The sequence below is a fragment of the Schistocerca gregaria genome, chromosome 6, assembly GCF_023897955.1.
Source record: "Schistocerca gregaria isolate iqSchGreg1 chromosome 6, iqSchGreg1.2, whole genome shotgun sequence".
In the NCBI taxonomy this organism is placed as follows: Eukaryota; Metazoa; Arthropoda; class Insecta; order Orthoptera; family Acrididae; genus Schistocerca; species Schistocerca gregaria.
Genome location: NC_064925.1, coordinates 136,740,112 through 136,764,356, shown reverse-complemented (window position 1 = coordinate 136,764,356; position 24,245 = coordinate 136,740,112). Strand labels below are relative to the sequence as shown.

General features: G+C 42.9%; 1 protein-coding gene across 2 annotated transcripts in view; it reads left to right on the top strand.

The window, feature by feature from the left end:
* Positions 1–24,245, top strand: part of LOC126278581 (QRFP-like peptide receptor) — a 1,030,767-nt gene that overhangs the window by 191,705 nt on the left and 814,817 nt on the right. For both annotated transcript variants that reach the window (XM_049978791.1, XM_049978790.1), the window contains exon 2: positions 3,469–6,259. In XM_049978791.1, coding sequence (XP_049834748.1) covers positions 5,957–6,259 — 303 coding nt within the window. In that variant the 5' untranslated portion in view covers positions 3,469–5,956. The remainder of the gene's footprint in view (positions 1–3,468; positions 6,260–24,245) is intronic.

Here is a 24,245-nt window from a genome sequence, read left to right as displayed (position 1 = left end):
GAATACGGTTCACCGGTGTAGGATCCGTACCAGATAGATTTGATGGAAGAGATAGATAAGATCCAACGGAGAGCAGCGCGCTTCGTTACAACATTTAGTAATCGTGAAAGCTTTACGGAGATGATAGATAAAATCCAGTGGAAGACTCCCCAGGAGAGACGTCCAGTAGCTCGGTACGGGCTTCTGTTGAAGTTTCGAGAACATATCTTCACCGGTGAGTCAAGCAGTATATTGCTCCCTTCTACGTACATCTCGCGAAGAGACCATGAGGATAAAATCAGAGAGATTTAGAGCCCACACAGAACATTCCGACAATCCTTCTTTCCACGAACAATACGAGACTGGAATAGAGGGGAGAACCGATAGAGGTACTCAAGGTATCCTCCGCCACACACCGTCAGGTGGCTTGCGGAGTATGGAAGTAGATGTAGATGTAGGAGTACGCTTTCCTAGTGTTACGCCCACATATGTAAACGACGTCACCGTGTCAGCCGGGACCTTAGTAATGCTGTATCCAAACATTATGGTTTGTTTTTCCTACTCATCCGCATTAACTTGAGTTTTTCTACGTTTGGAGCTTCACACCAACTAGAAATTTTGTGTAAGTCACCTTGTAACATCCTACAGTCTTTCATCTTCGGTACCTTACCCCTAGCATCTGCTAACAACCACAAATTTCTGCCCACACTGCCCACCAAATCATTTATGTATATAGAGAACAACAGCGGTCATATCACACTTCCCTGCGGCACTTTTGACGATAACCTTGTCTGATAAACCCTCGCCATCGAGGACTGCATGCTCGGTCCTATTACTTAAGAAGTCTTTGAGCCTCTCGCATATCTGTGAACCTATTCCATATGCTCTTACTTTCTTTAACAGCCTGCAATGTGGAATATTCCTGGTGCCCTTCATCGATAGTTGGCAATATATCATGTGGGAAAAGGGCAAGTTGAGTTTCGCACGAGCGATTCTAAAATCATGCTGATTTGTGCACATAAGCTTGTAGGTGTCTTTCGTCGTGCTGTGCACTACAAAAATTCCACCTACTTCAGTACAGAGTCTGAGCACCAGCCCGTTTCTCTGCATACGTAGATACTGTCCAGACTATGTTAAAGCAGCATAGAAAAAAAACACCGTCGATACATACGTTTGCAAAGTTCGCGTACACTCGGGTAGCAAGCTATCCGGTAATATCTTATAACAAATTTCGGGTGGAGGGCGATTGCTTCATCTCTTAAGAAAAATGTCAGAATTCTGTAACGAGTTCTTTTATGTCTTTAGGTTCAAAAGTAAACACTTGGCATCAGCCCGTATTTAATTAATGAATAGTATCACTGCCCTCAGCTCACAGTTCATAAAACCCAGTATACACACAAGGCAGCCAGGAATGTACTTAAGTCCTACCCGAATTATTACGCAGTTTACAGTCATTACTCTGCTACAATATACGAGCCTTACATTCGGTCAGTTTCAGTGGATTTCTAATAAAGAAAACTGCCCACTATTCCATAAACGGGCATGAAACATGCCACGCGTAATTTTACAAAGGCCGAAAGTTTACACGCGTTTGTCTCTCTAACAAATCACTTCACCGAGCTCAAATTTTCACAATATGTCCGTAAATGCAACTGCTTTCGCGGCAATACAATCTGGACTCGAGAAACCAGTAACTTCTTCATTTTACTCATAATGTAGACGGCTGCATCCAACATGACCTGTACGTCCGCTAGTTAGCCAGCGACTCCTGAATGCTGCTCTTTCCACAGCCTCTAACTACCTGGCAGTGCGCGGGAACTGCTAAACTGTGACTGGTTGTTCAAAATTACCAGCCAATCAACACAATCCTTCGAGTTCCTTTTCGCGCTAAGAGTGTCTTACGCCAATCAACATTCGCAGATGCATTTACGTCACTTTATTATGCAAATATTGATAAAATGTTTTACAAACCCAAACGAAAAGAAAACTAATGTTGAAATAACTTTAGAAAACTATTACTCTGCAAATGGCTATTTTGGCTGCCTCCTTACAAAAGCAAATACCCTTGGACATACTCATCATCACGGTGGGAAAATTACATTTTTCATTGCAACTTGCTTGCTTAACAGTTTCCCATGACATAGTTACGTAATGTTTAATATGAGATAATATTGGATGTTTTCATATGTTCCAAATAGACATTCTCATTCATTCTCATTTACTCATACAGCAACACATTAAATAAATACTGATCTTCTGTAAATTTTATATTACGAAAATGAAAAATAGTTGACATTTTTAGTTATGAAAATTCAAACAAATTGACCTAACATTTTCTGAGCTTCAGTAATGATTCCAAATGATACGAAAAGACAAAGAAATCTTAACTGACTTTAATCTTATAAGTGTCGGTTTGGAGTTTTTTAGGTAATTTTCTCTAACTCTGAAAGTATGCCAGCCAGAAAGCTGAGATTTTTACATAATTTTCTAGTTAATAACAAAGGCCAGTATATAGACTTTTATCTAAATTGAATAATATTTAATATAGTTTATTTAGAGTTTGAGTGGCTTGAATATTCTGTCGCTCGAATTGACACAGGTACCACTTCCCACGGCTAGGCTAGCGACAGGTGCGAATGAGTCATGGTAAGATACAAGCGGCTGTTTCTATCACCGCCAACGGCTCCATGGCTACGAACCGTACTGCAAAGTAGTACAATAAGTGCTATTGGGTATTGACTGCACGAACTGAGAATTTTTTTAAGGATTCTATAGCAGACCGATGGTAATGATAGTGGTCTGTAATTTTACAAATCCGTTCTTTTGCCATTCTTACATACGAGAGTTACGTGCACTTTTTCCAGTCGTTTGGGACTGAGCTTGTCAAGGAATTCACGACAAATGCAAGCTAGGTAAGCGACGAGTGATGCAGGTTAGCTTTTGGAAAACCAAAATTGGCTTCCATCCGGACCTAGTGATTTATTTGCTTCCAAATCTATCATTTGTTTCTGCTTCTTACTGTGTCGTTCACACGGGGTCTACTCGATGGTCAAACGTCGGTTTGTTTGTAGGTTTCTTCCGTGTGAATTATTTCTTAAACGTGAAATTTAATGCCGATTTGGATGAGCGCAAAGCTCCGACTGCGTATCTGATCCCTGGACTCAGTCGATGGTCGTGACTATGCTTCGAATACTCTACAGATGGAGTTCACTGGCTGAAACTCGCAACGGCCGCTTGATTTATCGCTCGCTTTTTGCTGCCAGCGGCCGATACCTTGGCAAGGACGGCGCTGTTTTCATCAAACGGTGCGTCACTGGCCATACTGCGCTACCACGCTGCGGGACAGATGCCAGTGAACTCGCCACATATTTTTAGCGTTTCGGCTAACAAAAGCCGGTCGCATTCCATGCGCCGACGCTATTTCTTTTTTTTCCCCATGTTTGACATGACTACCTGCGCCTAACAAGTGATTCCTTTTTCTGTTTCCAGGTGCTGACTGCGACGAAATCCACAAGTTGGGCATTCGTGCTACGTTTGGGGGAAGTAGACTGTGCGTGTTAGGTCCGGAACATTGAAAAGGTGGTGTCATCCCACGTCCTGTTAATTTTTATGGTATTTTTCAATGTGATCCCCGCTTCAATGTACTGTTCCAATACAGACGACGGTGTACCTGAGTAATTTAAATCGGTTTTCTGGTTAGTAACATAGGTCGAAGGCAAAGAGGAGGTTACCTTTTCGCGGCTGCACTATATTCCTATGGGAATAAGTCGACTAGACTTCGAGATCCCGCCAGAGAACCTAACTAACTCACAACAACAGTTCCGTTTCAGAAGGAGAATTCACATCTACTATCGCTGCTACTGGACAACAACAGATGCGATAACCGAGCACCGATAAGTGGCGAAGAAGGCATGCTTCTCCTTGGCCCATCTCTCGGAAGTTGTAATCTCACTCTCTGCCGCTGACTAACACAATCTATCGATACGACACGATTACAGGCAGTAACCTACATTAGGTATTTCTCTCTTCAAAATATACCGGCGCTTAGTCATCTCTTTTCAGACATCCCCAGTCTGCTAATTTCGATGTTAGGAATAGGTTTTCTAAAATTGTTTGTGTGAATCACCTTACAAATTCCGATTAATATAGAAGTCGCTGATACGGTCGAAGAAAATTTTTCGTGGGCAGGACGTTTCAAACCAACATTTGTAGTACTCCAGAGAGATTGGGCGTTGTGCTACCTTTCGGATTTGGTGACAGCTGTTCGAAAGAAACTGAAGCGTAAAGTGCCGATCGTGCGTTTGTACTACAGGTCTGCATAACAGTTGTTCAAACTTACACTCATAATAAAGACTACTTTGTTGGGAAACAGCTATAATCGATGTAAAGGTTACTATTGTTCGATATCAGGTTAAAACAAATCGATTATTTGTGGACATTGGTACCGTGTTCCCGTCACAGTCTCGTTTCAGGTAGAACGGTCGAATCTCAGCTTAGTAATTTCGAAGAGTCATCGGCTGTACGTCGTGAGTCTGCTTGGACGAGGTATTGTTGAAGGTTCTAGCGTAGGTCTACCGTTGATACAAATCTCAAGCCACAGTGAAAGTGTGCCTTCGGAACAGACCGATCACCCCTGACCGCATCGGTCTACCGAGTGTAGTTTAGAGAACTAAGAAGGCAAGAACTTTCGCCAGTTGAGAAACTGATCGTATTGGAGAAAATTCTCTGGATGCAAGTTTGGGGTCTTTACACCGCTCTGCGGATCTGGAATTTTGTTGTGGACTCTTAACGTATGTGGGTACTTTAATCCCGTTTCGAGTAGAACGGTCGAATCTCAGCTTAGTAATTTCGAAGTTAGTCAGAGTCATCGACTGTACGTCGTGAGTCTGCTTGGTCGAGGTATTGTTGAAGGTTCTAGCGTAGGTCTACCGCTGATACAAAGCTCAAGCCACAGTGAAAGAGTGCCTTCGAAACAGACCGATCACCCCTGACGGAATCGAACTACCGAGTGTAGTTTAAAGACCGAAGAAGGCAAGAACTTTCGCCAGTTGAGAAACTGATCGTATTGGAGAAAATTCTCTGGATGCAAGTTTGCGGTCTTTACACTGATCTGCGGATCTGGAATTTTGTTGTGGATTGTTAACGTATGTGGGTACTTTAATCCTGTTTCGGGTAGAACGGTCGAATCTCAGCTTAGTAATATCGAAGTGAGAGCGTCATTGGCTGTACGTCGTGAGGCTGCTTGGACGAGGTATTGTTGAAGGTTCTAGTGTAAGTCTACCGTTGATACAAAGCTCAAGGCACAGTGAAAGAGTGCCTTCGAAACAGACCGATCACCCCTGACGGAATCGAACTACCGAGTGTAGTTTAAAGACCGAAGAAGGCAAGAACTTTCGAGAATTGGGAAACTGATCGTATTGGAGAAAATTCTCTGGATGCAAGTTTGGGGTCTTTACACTGCTCTGCGGATCTGGAATTTTGTTGTGGATTGTTAACGTATGTGGGTACTTTAATCCCGTTTCGGGTAGAACGGTCGAATCTCAGCTTAGTAATATCGAAGTGAGAGTGTCATTGGCTGTACGTCGTGAGGCTGCTTGGACGAGGTATTGTTGAAGGTTCTAGTGTAAGTCTACCGCTGATACAAAGCTCAAGCCACAGTGAAAGAGTGCCTTCGAAACAGACCGATCACCCCTGACGGAATCGAACTACCGAGTGTAGTTTAAAGACCGAAGAAGGCAAGAACTTTCGCGAGTTGAGAAACTGATCGTATTGGAGAAAATTCTCTGGATGCAAGTTTGGGGTCTTTACACCGCTCTGCGGATCTGGAATTTTGTTGTGGATTGTTAACGTACGAGGGTACTTTAAGTAGAAGAAAACCGATATGCCCTCGTAACCGTGCGTAGCGTCGATGCTCACTTTCAGTAAAGTAACGTAGAGAGGGCTGCACTAAGTTGTGAGGGATCGCGAAACTGCGACGATGCCTCCGAGGAGGAACGAGACGGCCGTGCGCGGCTTGGGGGCTGAGGGTGAGATGCGGGACGACTACTACGAGGATTACTACGATTACGACTACGAGGAGGCGGTGCTGCGCTACAACTGGGTGGAGCTGCTGCCCGCGCTCGTCGTCTACACGCTGACACTGCTCATCGGGCTGGCGGGCAACTCGCTCATCATCTTCACGGTGTGCCGCTACCGCAAGCTGAAGAACGCCACCAACGTCTTCCTGGCCAGTCTCGCCTCCGCTGACCTGCTGCTGGTCACCGTTTGCGTGCCAGTCAAGGTGAGTCTCCGCACCACTTGTCGCTGCTGCAGCGCCGCCGCGGCCGCCAGCCAGGGCTCAGGCGCTGCTTCTGAGCGGCACCACTCCTGGCCGATTCCTGCCGTGTCTGCTGTCGCGCTTATGTTTTTGTCATGGCATACGTCGTAATACCGTACTGGACTTCCATCTGCTCCGCGTACTGTAGCGACCCGACGTGGAATGGACTCAACAAGTCGTTCGAAATCCGCTTAGACGTAGAATTACTCCTTCTGCCACAATATTAATTCATTAATCGCCATCGATATCCTTCTCTTTGTTGACCGTGCGTATCTTCCTAAGTCGGCATCGCTTTCCTTCGCGAAGACGGCGGAAAGAAAGGAATACAATGCTACGTCACTTTAAATAATTCTCAATTTAATCTATGGCGCAGAATTTAAAGTACTGTATCTCTGCGTCGGAATGTGTCATTACAGCGTCTTGTGTCTGCCACGAGATGGTCGGCCATTAATCTCCAGGTGGATAGCTGTTTTTGTCACCGAGTCTGCTTTCTGCTTTACTGCACATGACGTGTCCGTGTCATCTTAACCTGCTTTCTCGTATTTTGTCGCAGATGGGTGCAACTACAAGTCGCCGTCGAACGTCGATGTTTGTTCCATGGTCAAATCGGGCAAGCCGAAAGGACCATCAGAGCATACGCATCTCCTTTTGGAGAGCCGGATCATGCTTCGTTGTCGTTGGCCAACGCTCCGACCCATAAAATGCCACTGGGCATACTACAGACGCATACGACGATCATACAAGAGGAAGCCATTTCATCCAAACTATGTTGACACGGGCACGGACCTCCGGTAGACTTTCAGCTTCACTGCATATGGGTGAGCTCCACTTTCTTCAGCTCTTCCCCACCGACTTTGATAGCCCCATCTATCTGAATACCACAATCCATCTATTCCGTCTTTTTGAAATTCAGTCAGAGGCCAAATTTGCAAGTCGTAGATTTCATTGCTCGTCTGGTCCTGGAGATCTTCACGGTGTTCGTCTGCCAGTAAAACACCGTCAACATATAGGTATTATATTAAGGATATATCACGAACCCTCCCCCCATGAAACATGGGCCTTGCTGTTGGTGGGGAGGCTTGCGTGCCTCAGCGATACAGATAACCGTACCGTAGGTGCAACCACAATGGAGGGGTATCTGTTCAGAGGCCAGACAAACGTGTTGTTCCTGAAGAGCGGCAGCAGCCTTTTCAGTAGTTGCAGAGGCAACAGTCTGGATGACTGACTGAGCTGGCCTTGTAACACTAACCAAAACGGCCTTGCTGTGCTGGTACTGCGAACGGCTGAAAGCAAGGAGAAACTACAGAAGTAATTTTTCCCGAGGGCACGCAGCTTTACTGTATGGTTAAATGATGATCGCGTCCTCTTGGGTAAAATATTCCGGAGGTACAATAGTCCCCCATTCGGATCTCCGGGCGGGGACTACTCAAGAGGACGTCGTTATCAGGAGGAAGAAAACTGGCGTTCTACGGATGGGACCGTGGAATGCCAATCCCTTAATCGGGCAGGTAGGTTATAAAATTTAAAAAGGGAAATGGATAGGTTAAAGTTAGATATAGTGGGAATTAGTGAAGTTCGGTGGCAGGAGGAACAAGACTTTTCCTTAGGTGAATACAGGGTTATAAATACAAAATAAAAAAAATAAAAAAATGGCTCTGACCACTATGGGACTTAACACCCTAGAACTTAGAACTATTTAAATCTAACTAACCTAAGGACAACACACAACACACAGCCATCACGAGGCAGAGAAAATCCCTGACCCCGGCGAGAATCCAACCCGGGAACCCTGGCGCGGGAAGCGAGAGCGCTACCGCTCGACCACGAGATGCGGGCAAATACAAAATCAAATAGGGGTAATGCAGGAGTAGGTTTAATAATGAATAAAAAATAGGAGTGCCCATAAGCTACTACAGACAGCATAGTGAACACATTCTTGTCGCCAAGATAGACACGAAGCCCACGCCTACTACATTAGTATAAGTTTATATGCCAACTAGCTCTGCAGATGACGAAGAAATTGAAGAAATGTTTGATGAAATAAAAGAAATTATTGATGTAGTGTAAGAAGATGGAAATTTAATAGTCATGGGTGACTGGAATTCGGTAGTAGGAAAAGGGAGAGAAGAAAACGTAGTAGGTGACTGTGAAATGGGGTAAGAAATTAAAGAGGAAGCCGCCTGATAGAATTTTGCACAGAGCACAACTTAATCATAGCTAACACTTGGTTCAAAAATCATAAAACAAAGTTGTACATCTGGAAGAACCCTGGCGATGCTAAAAGGTATCAGATAGATTAAATAATGGTAGGACAGAGATTTAGGAACCAAGTTTTAAATTGTAGGACAGTTCCAGGGGCAGATGTGGACTCTGACCACAATCTATTGGTTATGAACTGTAGATTAAAATTGAAGAAACTGCAAAAAGGTGGGAATTTAAGGAGATGGCATCTGGAAAAACGGACTAAACCAGAGTTTGTACAGAGATTCAGGGACAGCATAAGGGAACAATTGACAGGAATGGGGGAAAGAAATACAGTAGAAGAAGAATGGGTAGCTTTGAGGGGTGAAGCAGTGACGGCAGCAGAGGATCAAGTAGGTAAAAAGACGAAGGCTAGTAGAAATCCATGGTTACCAGAAGAAATACTGAATTTAATTGATGAAAGGAGAAAGTATAAAAATGCACTAAATGAAGTAGGCAAAAAGGAATACAAACGTCTCAAAAATGAGATCGACAGGAAGTGGAAACTGGCTAAGCAGGGATAGCTAGAGGACAAATGTAAAAATCTAGAGGTTCATCTCACTAGGGATAAGATAGCTACTGCCTACAGGTAAATTAAAGAGACCTTTGGAGAAAAGAGAACCACTTGTATTAATATCAAGAGCTCAGTTGGAAACCAAGTTGTAAGCAAAGAAGGAAAGCGCAAAGGTGGAAGGAGTATATAGAGGGCCTATACAAGGGCGATGTACTTGAGGACAATATTATAGAAATGGAAGCGAATGTAGATGAAGATGAAAAACCAGATATGATACTGCTCGAAGAGTTTGACAGCGCACTGAAATACCAAAGTCGAAACAAGGTCCCGGGAGTAGACAACATTCCATTACAACTACTAAAAGCCTTGGGAGAACCAGTCCTGACAAAACTCTACTATATGGTGAGGAAGATGTATCAGACAGGCGAAATACCCTCACTCTTCAAGAAGAATATAATAATTCCAATCGCAAAGAAAGCAGGTGTTGACAGATGTGAAAATTACCCAACTATCAGTTTAATAAGCCACGGCTGCAAAATACTAACACGAATTCTTTACACACGAAAGGAAAAACTGGTAGAAGCCGACCTCGAGGAACATCAGCTCGTTTAGCCAAGGGGGAGGGGGGGGGGGGAGGGGGGCGGTGAATTTTAACTAAAGACAATGCATACAGCATTTTAATCTTTATATTGGCGTCACTGGTTTACTATGTACTCTGGCTAATGTTCGCTTTGCTGGCATTAGGTTTTTGTATAAATACTGACGCGATCTGAGTAACAGCACACACATGTTTGACTTGACGATGATTTATATCAGAATATTGTAACGGTATGTATGACTGCCATACATGGCCATAAATATTTTATATTTTATGTATCGCTTGTATAGATTTAATCTTAATGAATTGAATCTGGTCGCTTACACAATATTTAAACAGATCTGAAGATGGCGATAAGCCAAAACCGGTCATAAAGTGTAAAGAAATCTATGTGATCAAGGCGGACTCGTGAAAATAAAAGTGCTAAAAATAACCATTTCCTGTTGTGTTCTACCCACTCGTCTAACGTAAGATGCCTTCGAAACCTGCTTCTCGGATCGCCAGACAACAATTCAAGCAAATCTTATTAATGACTTTTTATTACAGTAAGTTAAATGACAATACTTAACTTTTGTGACTTTACAGTGGTGATGTCGCAATCAATGGGAGACAAGCAAATAATCGATGTCCTTCAGTATATAAAATTCGAATACAAGTCCTTTACATTTGATAAGTCAGTGCTGTAGACCTTGTAGTTCGGCTGGACTTGAACCCGGGCTGCGGGCAGGAGGCGCGGCGCTTATATTCTCTTCGCCTAGATGCCACTGCCGTTTTGGTGTGGTCCTAGAGAGGGGTCTGTTAGCGTACTATTGGCTGACGACGTCTCACAGCCCTCTCTGCTGTGACGTTCCTGGCTGTCGTGCCCGCGCTTGACGTTACGCTGGAACATTTCCAGTCAGTGATCGGTTCAACAGGACCAGAGGATTCTTTCCAATTCGTGTGGACACAGCCCACACCATTGCACACTGCTTCGTTGATTACATAAGTCCATGGCTTCTGGGGGTGTGCGCCACACTCGAACCTACCATCATCTCTTAGGAACTGAAATCGGGACTCATCCGACGAGGCTACGGTCACTAGTGTGGTATCGATAGTTTCGATGCTACAGCGTACTTTGGCACTACGAGAGCGGAAGATCTTCGCCGACGACAGCGCCCTCTAGCCGACGCTGCGCAGTTCTACGAGCGCCGCTCCACTTTCGCCCAGTTCATGAAGAGCAGACGGCCGAGAATCATCGCTTTATGTTAACTTACTATTGAAACTTTCTTATCTGGGCTTTGGCTTCGCACCTACAAGCTCACCTGTACCAGAGATATGTGTTCATTTATATATGTTCATGCACCAGTAAAAACCTCTTTTACTTTACTTGCAGTACCGATGTGCTTTACCTCACCTGCTTCTACTCGCTTCCTTTCATTCGGCCTCTCTGCCAGTTTTCAGGAACAGACCCACGCGCCGCCTTCCAGGCGGGATACAAAAACTAGGCCATGAGAGGCTGTTAGTAAAGGCACTTGCATCAGTCGTCTGCTGCCACAGCCCATTAACACCAAATTTCGCCGCTACACAGTCCTACCGGATAGGTCTGTCACACGTCCCACACTGATTTCTGCGGTTATTTCACGCATCGTTGCATATCTGCCAGCACTGATAAATCTACGCCGCTGCTGTCGGTTGTTCAGTGAAGGCTATCGGCCACTGCGTTTCCCGTGGTGAGAAGTAACGCCTGGAATTTGGTATTCTCAGCACACTCTTCACACGGTGGATCAATATTGAATTCAATAACGATTTCGTCTAGCTCCAACTACCGTCCGCACTCAAAGTCTGTTGATTGCCGTCGTACGGCCAAAATCACTTCGGAAACCTTTTCACGTGAATTACCTGCGTTCAAATGACAGCTCCGCCAATGCGCTGCCTTTTTATATCTTGCGCACGCGACACTACCACCATCTATATACGTGCATATCGCTATCCCGTGGCATTCTTCACCTCAGTGAATATTAATAAACAAAACTAATAAAATAAAATAAAACAAAATTAGTACTTGACAAGCTACATCAGGAGGTATAAAACACGAAGATCGATACACAAACCAATTGAAAGAAGAAACAATTATTAATGTAACTACAGTATAAATAAGGAACTTAAGCAATTTCAGTAAGATAAGCAGAAATAAATTCAAGAAAATAGAGGCGTTTGAAGGAACATTCAGTAAATGCATTTTAACATTAACACCTCTTGTAGTTGTTTCATCAAATATTGTTTTTATTTCACTTTGTTCATTTATTTAATACGAACTGTTACATAGCCACAGTTTTGAATATAATGTTAATCTTAAAATGCAGTACCATCATACACCCAAAAATCGCATTTATTTTATCTTCCCTCAGACGCCTCCATTTTCCTGTAATGATTTATTTCTGTTTATCTTGTTGATATTGCTTAAAGTCCTTATGTATTCTGTAGTTACATTGATGATTGTTTCTTCTTTTAATTGGTTTATGTATCACTCTCCATGTTTTCTACCTCCTGATGTAGCGTTGTCAAGTACTGATTTTATTTTATTTTATTAATGTTGTTTATAATAGAAACTGTTATGTTGGCATGCTGTTCCTATTTTGTGTTGAAGTTTTCCCTGTCTACTCCATGTTCATTTACTTACTGCTCAATTTTTTTACCTTTTTATTGCATTACCACCACACTGTCAAAGATGTTACTTACTGTATGTTTCTGCTTCAGTCTAGACGTGTTACTTCTATTCCAATGGTGCTTGCAAACATTGTAACTTCTTTGGCGACAACACGCAGTATATGTCTGAAGACGGCCTTGTAAGCCGAAAACCGGTTAACACAATAAAAGTAATATTGTAGAACAAATATTTTGTTAACAGTGATTAAAATTTATTTAAGATCTTAGTTTCACATAATGCCATGCGAGCAAAAACTCGCAAATACTGCACTTAAGATCCTCACAAACGCCAAAATATTTGTTCTTCTATGAAAAATTATAAGATGCCAGCGCCACCATGGACAGATCATTACTCATGAAACATTAATACCATATTCTAAAAGTAAACGTACAGCCAAACTTTCGCGTCTTCGAACGACTTCCAGAGCACCTCATTGCTCTGCGGAGCTTGGTAACCAAGTGGCAGAGACGAGAAGTTCTAAACTCTTTTAACTTGGCCACAGAGAGGCGCTTAAAATGGGCTAACAAACAGACACAGGTCCCTCACTCGATCTCTACTTCCAATTTGTTTCATAAACCAGTTGTAACTGATTGAAATTGAGGATGACGTATGATGATCGAGAGATTAGAGTATTGTATTTTCATCCATCATGAACTACAATCACATTCGTACTACTAACTCCGTTTCTCTGACTGTAGTGTCCTACAAATATGCAGATCGCTCATGAGTATGAAATTTGAACAGCCCATCTGTGTGAGGGAGAGTGAAGACCAATACGATCTTGGGGTTAAATATCAACAGAAAATTCTAACGCTTGCTACAAAGAATGACCTCCAACCAGGCTACACTGTTGTTTATAGAACGAAGTATTATTTGACTCAACTCACTCACATCATGTGTTTGCATGTGACAGCTCACACTGACCTGTGGTGTTGCTTTGACCCTTGCAATGGCTCTGGTTGCATTAGTACAACTCTCTAAAATGACACCCTGTAACGTTAGTGTTATTACATCATGCCTTTTCCGTCTGCAGGCTATGGACAAAGACTCTATGCTCCTGTAATTTTCGGTCGCTACAGTTTCGTAAATGTTCCTTTCTAACAAACTCAATGAGCGACTTTTCCATTGTCCCTGGCTCCATAATCGTACACAATAATGTCAGGGACGTTTTACAGTTCGCTCTCCATGTCGTTCCAGGACCTGGCATGTGATCAACAGCTGCAACACACAGAGGACTTGGAATTAAATGATCAGTGCACTTTTTTGAAGTGCTTACAACACATAAATGCGAGATTAAACAGTGTGATACCCTTAGAAAATGATCATCTCTACGTCTCCTAGAGACTCTTGATGGCTTTTCGTAAGATCCTGGATTCAGTTTCTCGACATTATCCTCTTATAAATTGTCCGATGCATCTACAGGGTGTTAAAAAAAGGTACGGCCAAACTTTCAGGAAGCACAGAAATAAAGAAGTTATGTGGACATGTGTCCGGAAACGCTTAATTTCCATCTGAGAGCTCATTTTAGTTTCGTCAGTATGTTCTTCCACCAACGCTCAATGGAGCACGTTATGATTTCATACAGGATACTCTACCTGTGCTACTAGAACATGTGCCTTTACAAGTACGACACAGCATGTGGTTAATGCTCGATGGAGCTCCTACACATTTCAGTCGACAACAACAGATTCGGTTACCGATGGATTGGTAGAGGCGGACCCATTCCATGGCGTCCACGCTCTCCTGACCTCAACCCTCTTGACTTTCATTTAGGGGGGCATTTGGAAGCTCTTGTCTACGAACCCCAGTACCAAATGTAGAGACTCTTCGAGCTCGTATTGTGGACGGCTGTGATACAATACGCCATTCTCCAGGGCTGCATCAGCGCGTCAGGGACTCCATGCGACCGAGGGTGGATGCATGTATCCTCGCTAACGGAGGACATTTTGAACATTTCCTGTAACAAAGTGTTTGAAGTCACGCTGGTACGTTCTGTTGCTGTGTGTTTCCATTCCATGATTGATGTGATTTGAAGAGAAGTAATAAAATGAGCTCTAACATGGAAAGTAAGCGTTTCCGGGCACATGTCCACATAACATATTTTCTTTCTTTGTGTGTGAGGAATGTTTCCTGTTGGTTGCAATGCTAAGGAAACTACAATGAAAGACGGTTTACCTTTTACTTGTTGCAAGCCACGAGAGACCAGTCTTAGGACACGTATATACTTACATGAAATGTGGCCGTCACTTCTTGTGCAGCAGAATAAGTACTGAACGTAAATGGTGCATGAGCCCGAAATGAGATGCAGGAGTTATAACTGCACTTATATTATTGTGTGTTTGTCTGGATCACGACAATTTTATTAATACCCTGACTAGTTTCAGACACTGCCTATCTTCAAAGGGACATGAAATAGGTTGGTGGAAAGTAGCGCATCGGACTTGTCTGTACAAATCATTAAGCAAATAATGCAGCGGAAACGCGTCAGGAAATTAATAAAATATTTTTGTCCTGAAAAATATGTATCTATGTGATACAAATTTCAAAAAATTACTCGAATCCCTCTTAATTGTAGACTGTAGCGAAAGGTATGAGAAGTTTAGCATCATATGAGAATGAGGGGCGACATGACTTTGAGCGTAAAATTATAATACGTAAGACGGATTGGCATTTCACGTCCGGACTTATTTTACTCATGGTTCTTTCGTTGAACGCCTCTCTCTATCTCTCTCTCTCTCTCTGTCTCTCTCCATTGTTTCTCGCCTTCACCACAAAATGCCCACAACGGAAGGAACGATATTGTTTGGGAGGATTAAAGCACTGGAAATTAAGTGACAAAACATTTACTGTAAACACGAAACAAAGACGTAATTGATACACAAACAGGCGGATGGATGCAGCAATACCACAAAGAGGTCGCAACTGTAGTAAAGAACGGCAGACTTTGACTAAAAACAGAACACCACTAGCAATATTTAATATATCGGGGTTTGGATACGCAATAAGCCAGCCGTATTGGAAAAAAGTCTAAGAGTAATGTACGGTCACAGGCTTTCACGACTGCGGTTGCTTTGAGTAAAAATGTTGTTGTCACAAGGTTAAATGCGAACAACATACACCGTTGCGGTTAGGGGCGGAAAGCGACTTTCTACATAATCTCTATTGGCTACTTTCATTCTCCAATGTCTGCTCACTGTCCATTCTCCAGAAAACCATATCGGGTGGGACAGTTTGTTATCACACGTTTACACAAAATTTATTTTGGTTGAATATACCACGACTTGCGGGCTTCATGAAGAGACGTAAATTTAGATAATGCCGAGATCATATTGGAGTGATGCATGATATGAATTACCACGAAGGACAAAGGTATAAACAATTAGATCATAAAATAGGGCGAAGTGGGAGATACAATTAACACAGCAATGAAAATGATATGGTGTTTGGCAGGATTTGTACCTAGGCGAGTGAATGGTAGATAGACCACAGAAGTTCTTTGTGCGTTCCTAGAGGCAAGAAAATACCAAGGTGCAGATCTATTGAGAGTGCGTGGATGGCATCAGAAAAAGTACAGGAAGAAAAGTTAGGGTTTAATGTCCAGTCAACGAGCATGCTACTACAGACCGAGGAGAAGTTAGGCTTGAGGAAAGGATGTAAAAGGCATAACGGCCTGTGAGGAAACTTGAGAAGAAGTCAAACGTAGAATCGAATAATTTGAAATTGCGTTGAAATTAAGTGTAATGCCAAGAATGATGCGCTCGGATTAATCAGAGTGTAAGGCAGGGATTCCATCTTTCATCTCTACCATTCAATCTATACACCGAAGAAGCACTAACGGAAATAAAAGTTCAAGAGTGGTATTGATATTCAGGGTGAAATGATAAGATTCGCTAACGATATTGCTACACTCAGCGAAAGCGGTGAAGAATTATAGGATATGTTGAATGAGTTGAATAGTCCAATGAGTACAGAATATGAACTGAGAGAAAACAGGAAAAATACCAAACTAATGAGAAGTAGCAGAAATGAGTGTATCGAGAAAGTTAACATAAAAATTGATGATCACGAAATAGACGAAGTTGAGGAATTCTGCTACCTTCGAAGCAACGTAATTCATGGTGGACGAAGCAAGGAGGGCATGAAAAGCAAACTAGCACAGACAAATGGGGCATTCCCCACCAATAGAAATGTACAGATATAAAAGATATACCTTACTTTGAGGCAGAAATTTCTAAGAAAGCGCGTTTGGCAATATATGGCAGTGAATCATGAACTGTGGGAAAACCGGAATAGAAGAGAACAGAACAGAAGCTTTTGAGATGTGGTGCTACAGAAGAATGTTGAAAATTGAGTACTGATAAGATAAAGAATGAGCAGGAGATTGTCCGTAGAATCGGTGAAGAAATGAATAAATGGAAGACACTGACAAGAAGAAGTGACAAAATGATGGGACTTGCATTAATACAGTAGGGAATAAATTTCTAATCTATTTTATATTTCTTGCAAAGTAACTTGGTCTAGTTTAATTTCCCCAATTTTTATGGTTAGTTTGTAGCTAATCTCATTTCCGTTACTCCACATTACTTTGTCTTTCTTTGATAAACTCTTTGCTCATACTCTGTGCACATTAGACTACTCATTCCGTTCGACAGGTTCTGGAATTCTTCCTGAGTTTCACTGAAGATAGGAATGTCATCAACGAATCTTGTTATAAGTGTCCTTCTACCCTGAATTTTATTTCCATTCCTGAACCTTGGTTTTATTCCCGTCATTGCTTAGTCGATAAGCAATCTGAACAGAAGGAGCGGAAGATTATATCCTTCTCTTAAACACTTAGTAATACGAGCGTTTCGTTCTTGGTCTTTCACTCACATTTTCTGGTCTTATATTTTATCCATTTGTCCTCACACGTTACGCCTACTTCTCAGAGAATTTAGAACATTTTACTCTCCGTGCGCATTTTCTCGATCGACAAATCCTAAGAACTTATCTTTATTTTCATTATGTCTTTCTTCCTTTCTCAAGCACAACCTTCCTTTCCTCTTCCAGTTGCGTATAATTCGCGGGAAGAACGACTGCCGGAAAGCCTCCGTGCGCCCTCGAATCTCTCTAATATTACATTCGTGATATCCTCAGGAGGTATAAGTAGGGGGAAGCAGTATATTCGATTCCTCATCCAGAAACGCACCCTCTCGAAACCTGGACAGCAAGCTACACCACGATGCCGAGCGCCTCTCTTGCAGAGTCTGCCACTCGAGTTTGCTAAACATCTTCGTAACGCTATCACGCTTACCAAATAACCCTGTGACGAAACGCGCCGCTCTTCTTTGGATCTTCTCTATCCCCTCCGTCAACCCGACTTGGTACGGATCCCACACTGATGAGCAATACTCAAGCATATGTTGAACGAGTGTTTTGTAAGCCACCTCCTTTGTTGATGGACTACATTTTCTAAGGACTCTCCCAATGAATCTCAACCTGGTACCCGCCTTACCAACATTTATTTTTGTATGATCATTCCACTTCAAATCGTTCCGCAAGCATACTCCCAGATATTTTACAGAAGTAACTGCTACCAGTGTTTGTCCCGCTATCATATAATCATATAATAAAGGATCCTTCTTTCTATGTATTCGCAATACATTATATTTGTCTATGTTAAGGGTCAGTTGCCACTCCCTGCACCAATCCGCTGCAGATCTTCCTGCATTTCGCTACAATGTTCTAATGCTCCAACTTCCCTGTATACTACAGCATCATCCGCAAAAAGCCGCATGGAACTAACTGCTATGTCATTTATATATATTGCGAAAAGCAATGGTCCCATAACACTCCCCTGTGGCACGCCAGAGCTTACTTTAACGTCTGTAGACGTCTCTCCATTGAGAACAATATGCTGTTTTCTGTTTGCTAAAAACTCTTCAATCCAGCCACAGAGCTGGTCTGATATTCCGTAGGCTCTTTGTTTATCAAGCGACAGTGCGGAACTGTATCGAACGCCTTCCGGAAGTCAAGGAAAATGGCATCTACCTGGCAGCATGTATCTAATATTTTCTGTGTCTCATGAACACATAAAGCGATTTGGGTCTCTCACCGTCGCTGTTTCCAGACTCCACGTTGATTCCTACAGAGTTGATTCTGGGTTCCCAGAAATGACCTGATACGCGAGCAAAAAATATGTACTAAAATTCTACAACAGATCGATGTCAGATATATAGGCCTATAGTTTTGCGCATCTGCTCGATGACCCTTCTTGAAGACTGGGACTACCTGTGCTCTTTTCCAATCATTTGGAACCTTCCGTTCCTCTAGAGACTTGCGGTACACGGCTGTTACAAGGGGGGCAAGTTCTTTCATGTACTATGTGTAGAATCGAATTGGAATGCTAAAAGCCATATCACGTATTCTCAATTTTAATTTTCATTCTTACTTGTATTATTCAACAATGAATACCAGATGGCTAATAATTGTGATACTGCCAACAGGAAAATTAAAGAGACCTTTGGAGAAAAGAGATCCATTTGTATGAATATCAAGAGCTCAGATGGAAACCCAGTTCTAAGGAAAGAAGGGAAAGCAGAAAGGTCGAAGGAGTATATAGAGGTTCTATACAAGGGTGATGTACTTGAGGACTATATTATGGAAATGGAAGAGGATGTAGATGAAAATGAAATGGGAGATACGATACTGCGTGAAGAGTTTGACAGAGCACTGAAAGACCTGAGTCGAAACAAGGCCCCGAGAGTAGACAACATTCCATTAGAACTACTTACGGCCTTGGGAGAGCCAGTCCTGACAAAACTCTACCATCTGGTGAGAAAGATGTATGAGACAGGCGGAATAGCCTCACACTTCAAGAAGAATATATTAATTCCAATCCCAAAGGAAGCAGGTGTTGACAGATGTCAGTTTACTAAGTCACAGCTCGAAAATACTAACCGAATTATTTACAGACGAATGGGAAAACTGGTAGAAGACGACCTCGGGGAAGATCAGTTTGGATTCCGTAGAAATATTGGAACACGTGAGGCAATACTGACCTTACGACTTATCTTAGAAAATAGATTAAAGAAAGGCAAACGTACGTTTCTAGCATTTGTAGACTTAGAGAAAGCTTTTGACAATGTTGACTGGAATACTCTCCTTCAAATTCTAAAGGTGGCAGAGGTAAAGTACAGGGAGCGAATAGGTATTTACAATTTGTACAGAAACCGGATGGCAATTGTAAGAGTCGAGGGGCATGAAAGGCAAGCAATGGTTGGGAAGGGAGTGAGACAGGGTTGTAGCGTCTCCTCGATGTTATTCAATCTGTATATGGATCTAGCATTAAAGGAAACGATGGAAAAATTCGGAGTAGGAATTGAAATACATGGAGAAGAAATAAAAACTTTGAGGTTCGCCGATGACATTGTAATTCTGTCAGACAGTAACAGACTTGGAAGAGCACTTGAACGGAATGGACGTTGTCTTGAAAGGAGGATATAAGACGAATATCAACAAAAGCAAAACGAGGATAATGGAATGTAGTCGAATTAAGTCGGGTGATGCTGAGGGAATTAGATTAGGAAATGAGACACTTAAAGTAGTAAAGGAGTTTTGCTATTTGGGGAGCAAAAAAACTGATGATGGTCGAAGTAAAGAGGAAATAAAATGTAGACTGGCAATGACAAGGAAAGCGTTTCTGAAGAACAGAAATTTAACATGGAGTGTAGATGTAAGTGTCAGGAAGTCGTTTCTGAAAGTATTTGTATGGAGTGTAGCCATGTATGGAAGTAAAACGTGGACGATAAATAGTTTGGACAAGAAGAGAATAGAAGCTTTCGAAATGTGGTGCTACAGAGGAATGCTGAAGATTAGATGGGTAGATCACATAACTAATGAGGAGGTATTGATTAGAATTGGGGAGAAGGGGAGTTCGGGACATAACTTGACAAGAATAAGGAATCGGTTGGTAGGACATGTTCTGAGGCATCAGGGGATCACAAATTTAGCATTGGAGGGCAGCGAGGAGGGTAAAAATCGTAGAGGGAGTCCAAGAGATGAATGCAGTAAGCAGATTCAGAAGGATGTAGGTAGCAGTAAGTACTGGGAGATGAAGAAGCATGCACAGGATAGAGTAGCATGGAGAGCTACATCAAAACAGTCTCAGGAGTGAAGACCACAACAACAACAATAATTGTGAGGAATGTGGTTATTAAATATGTTTGAATTATAGTGGTTTAGATGAGTATCTTGTACTCTTAAGTAGCCAACCAGCACGCCAAGCAACAGCACCTCGGGAGAGTGCTACGTTGGCGGAAGAAGCAGCTCCCAATAAAGACAGCATCGAGGACGAGACCATCTTGGGCGGTCCATGGACGCACCCTCGCGGCCGTCGGCCCACGCACTGCATCCGCGGGCCATAATGAGACGGCCGGCTAGGGCGCTGCGCCCTCCTTCTTGGGCACGAGCGCGTGCCTGACAGCGACGAAGACGGATGGCGGGCAAAACTGCGAGGGCGGCGGGTGGCCCGAGGCGGTGGCGGCGGCGGCGGCGGCGGCGGCGGCAGAGAGGCGATCGCTCGGTAGCCACTCGACTGGATTACGCCACGTAAATATTGGCAGCGCCGATGTTCTCGTCTCAGGTGCGTCGCGACAGTGCAAGGCACCAGTTGCCGCGTCACGCGTCTTGCTGCGACGCAGAAAGGCTTAGGGCAACGTGAAGAATACACGTAAAAGTGCCACTTGCACTAGAGCTGACAAATACGAATAAATACATTGAAACACAAACAAAGCGAAAAAAAAAAAATCCTCACCATCCAAGGGCTCCGTACGAACTTAATGAAATGATCGTATGACATTAATGGCCAGGACACCCGTCTGGTTAAATCGACCGCTTACTGCAAGTCTTTTTATCTGGTAGCAAGTCTCTGATTTGTGTGTCAGGACAACACAATACCCAGCCTCTGAGAGGAGAAAGTCTCCGACCCACCACGGAATCGAACCTGGGCGTCCTGCATTGCAGCCAGCCAAGCTGACCTGTCAGCTACAGAGGCAGATTGCCAACTTAATTGTGTACGAGGGTAATCTCAAAAGTAAGGTCTCCTATTTTTTTTATAAGTACACAGACCTGTTTATTTCTACAATGGTTTACATCAGTTTACGGCTTGAATGGTTAACTATTTTTCGACATAATCGACATTTCTGTCGATGCATTTTTGTAGACGCTGTGGCAGTTTCTGTATGCCCGTGTCATACCAGCTCGTCGCCATGCTGTTCAGAAAGTTATGCACCTCTTCTTTCACCTCGTCGTCGGAGTTGAATCGCTTTCCGGCCAAATGTTGGAGGAGGGGGGAGGAGATTAGTGTTTAACGTCCCGTCGACAACGAGGTCATTAGAGACGGAGCGCAAGCTCGGGTGAGGGAAGGATGGGGAAGGAAATCGGCCGTGCCCTTTCAAAGGAACCATCCCGGCATTTGCCTGAAGCGATTTAGGGAAATCACGGAAAACCTAAATCAGGATGGCCGGAGACGGGATTGAACCGTCGTCCTCCCGAATGCGAGTCCAGTGTGCTAACCACTGCGCCACCTCGCTCGGTCCAAATGTTCTTTTAACCTAGGGAACAGGTGATGGTCACTGGGTGCCAAGTCAAGACTGTAGGGTGGGTGGGTGATTATGTTCCACTGAAACTGTTGCAGGAGAGCAACGGTTTGCCGAGTGATGTGTGGTTGAGCGTTGTCATTGAGAATGTGTAAGCCCTTCCTCCACATCCCTCTCCTCCGTTTCTGAATTGCCCGTTTGAGTTTTTACAGAGTCTCATACAGTCTGTCAGCGTGAATTGTGGTTCCAGTGGGCATAAAGTCGACCAACAGTACCCCTTTCCGATACGAAGAAACGGTTGTTATGTCTTTAAAGCCAGACTGTGTTTGTTTGAATTTCCGCGGCTTTGGGGAAGAAGGATGCCGCTACTGGCGTGATTGTTGCTTGGTCTCAGGTGTAAAGTGGTGTGCCAAGGTTTCGTCACCCATGACAATTGAGTCCAGAAAGTTGTCCTGTTCGGCTGCAAGGCTGTGAAGGCATGCGCGGGAAACATCAACTCGTTGCCGCATATGCTCCTAAGTCAGCATGCGTCGCACCCATCTTGCGCACACCTTCCGGTAGTTCAATGCTTCCGTTAAAATTCTGTGAGCGGTGCTTCGGGACACCTCAGGAACCAACATGCAGAGATCATCCAGGGTGACCCGCCGATCTTCACGTAAGCTTTGCTCAACCTTCAACACTGTCTCCTTTCTTCGTCATTAATTTCGATCCGAGCAGCTGCAAACTTTCCACACCACTTATAACACTAGTGTCTGCCACCGCTGTACCATAACCTTAAAACTGGAAGCAGGTTGTGTGATACAACTATTTTATTAAAGCAATTACAGTACAACGCAACAGAGCAGTGTTACCCTCTGAGAGGAATTTTGTTGTGTTGACCGTGTTGTACCCTAACGGAGATGGCTTATCGGAAGTGAAAGTCAGAATTACGGAAATATTTGAACAGTAACAAACCAAATTTTGCCTATCTGCACTGTTTAACAGGTAAAGAAAACGGTCGCCAGCCTAACTAGGCAAGAGAATGATTAACATTCTCGTTCAAGAAAATAGTTATTAGTAACTTGAATGGATAAACACAACCTATACTTTGTCACACGTGAGTGCAGTGAACTCTTGACACATACGTATGTTTTAAGATTGAAGCTAACAACTGGAGCAGCACAAACTATTTGCAAAATTGTATCAGATACCGGAACACATTATTACTTTCAGGGCTTACACCAACTGAATGGTCTTTATAACGTTATTATTACTATTCACTGCAGAATCATTAATTGGATATACGTTAAGTCTCTCTCAGTTAAATACTTTACTATTTAAAATGAAAGTTAATTGGAATCCACTAACAGGTTGCTTCTCACTATCATTTCAATAAAGAAATTATGGTTTTCATAATTAATGGTCTTTCCGTTACTTGTTACCGAGCATTAACACAATAGACAAACTGTGGATCCTGGTATACTATTCATATGCATTTCTAATACACAAGATAGACAAACAGCAAACATGAGTATATAACATTTCATACTGCAGTTTTCCACTCTTAATACATTGAGAGACAAAATTAACATATATGTAAGATACTGACTCACCTTGACTCACCTTCTGTGATTTACAACAGGCAGTAATGAGATCATTTACGAAGCAAAACTTTATGAGCCTCAGTCTTACGAACTCTTAATCTGAAGTTGACAACAATACATTAATAAGCAGTTTTATTAGGAAAATTACTTTCATTAACTTTCTTTTTTTTTACTATGTTCAAGAGGCATTAATTAGCAAAAACACTGGTCTTTAATGTTCTTTCAGTAGGGACACTCGGAAATCACTTTAGTTCAAACGGAGAGGAACCTGAGAGGTGTTATGATAAGGAGAAAAATCAAGGTAGGTACATAAACTCAGTTATAAATTACCTTATATTTGAGCACACTAACACATCCATTAAGCTGATCCTTCACTGTACATTGCTATAGTGCTCCATTACAGTGATTGCGCAATGTGGTGGCGATTGCATGTCGGTAGGTAGAATTGCTGGACTCAGTCATTTCTTGGTAGTGATGATAGATACAAATTCCAGAATAGTTCCAGCTATTTATCCATCCTTCCGAAGCATTGGAAAGTAGCAGAAAAAAAACCTCTCTCGGGACCAGCACAATACGCAACATTTACATGGCAGTGCACAATTTGGTAGCTCGTCCACGACTGGTGGCTCGCCCCCGACTGACTCTTGTTCCACCTTTTCTACCTGGGCCAACCACAATTTGCGCGCGCTACACAGTTCCGTTCCCGAGGGGAACCACAACAGCTTTTACATACAAACTAACTAAGAACCC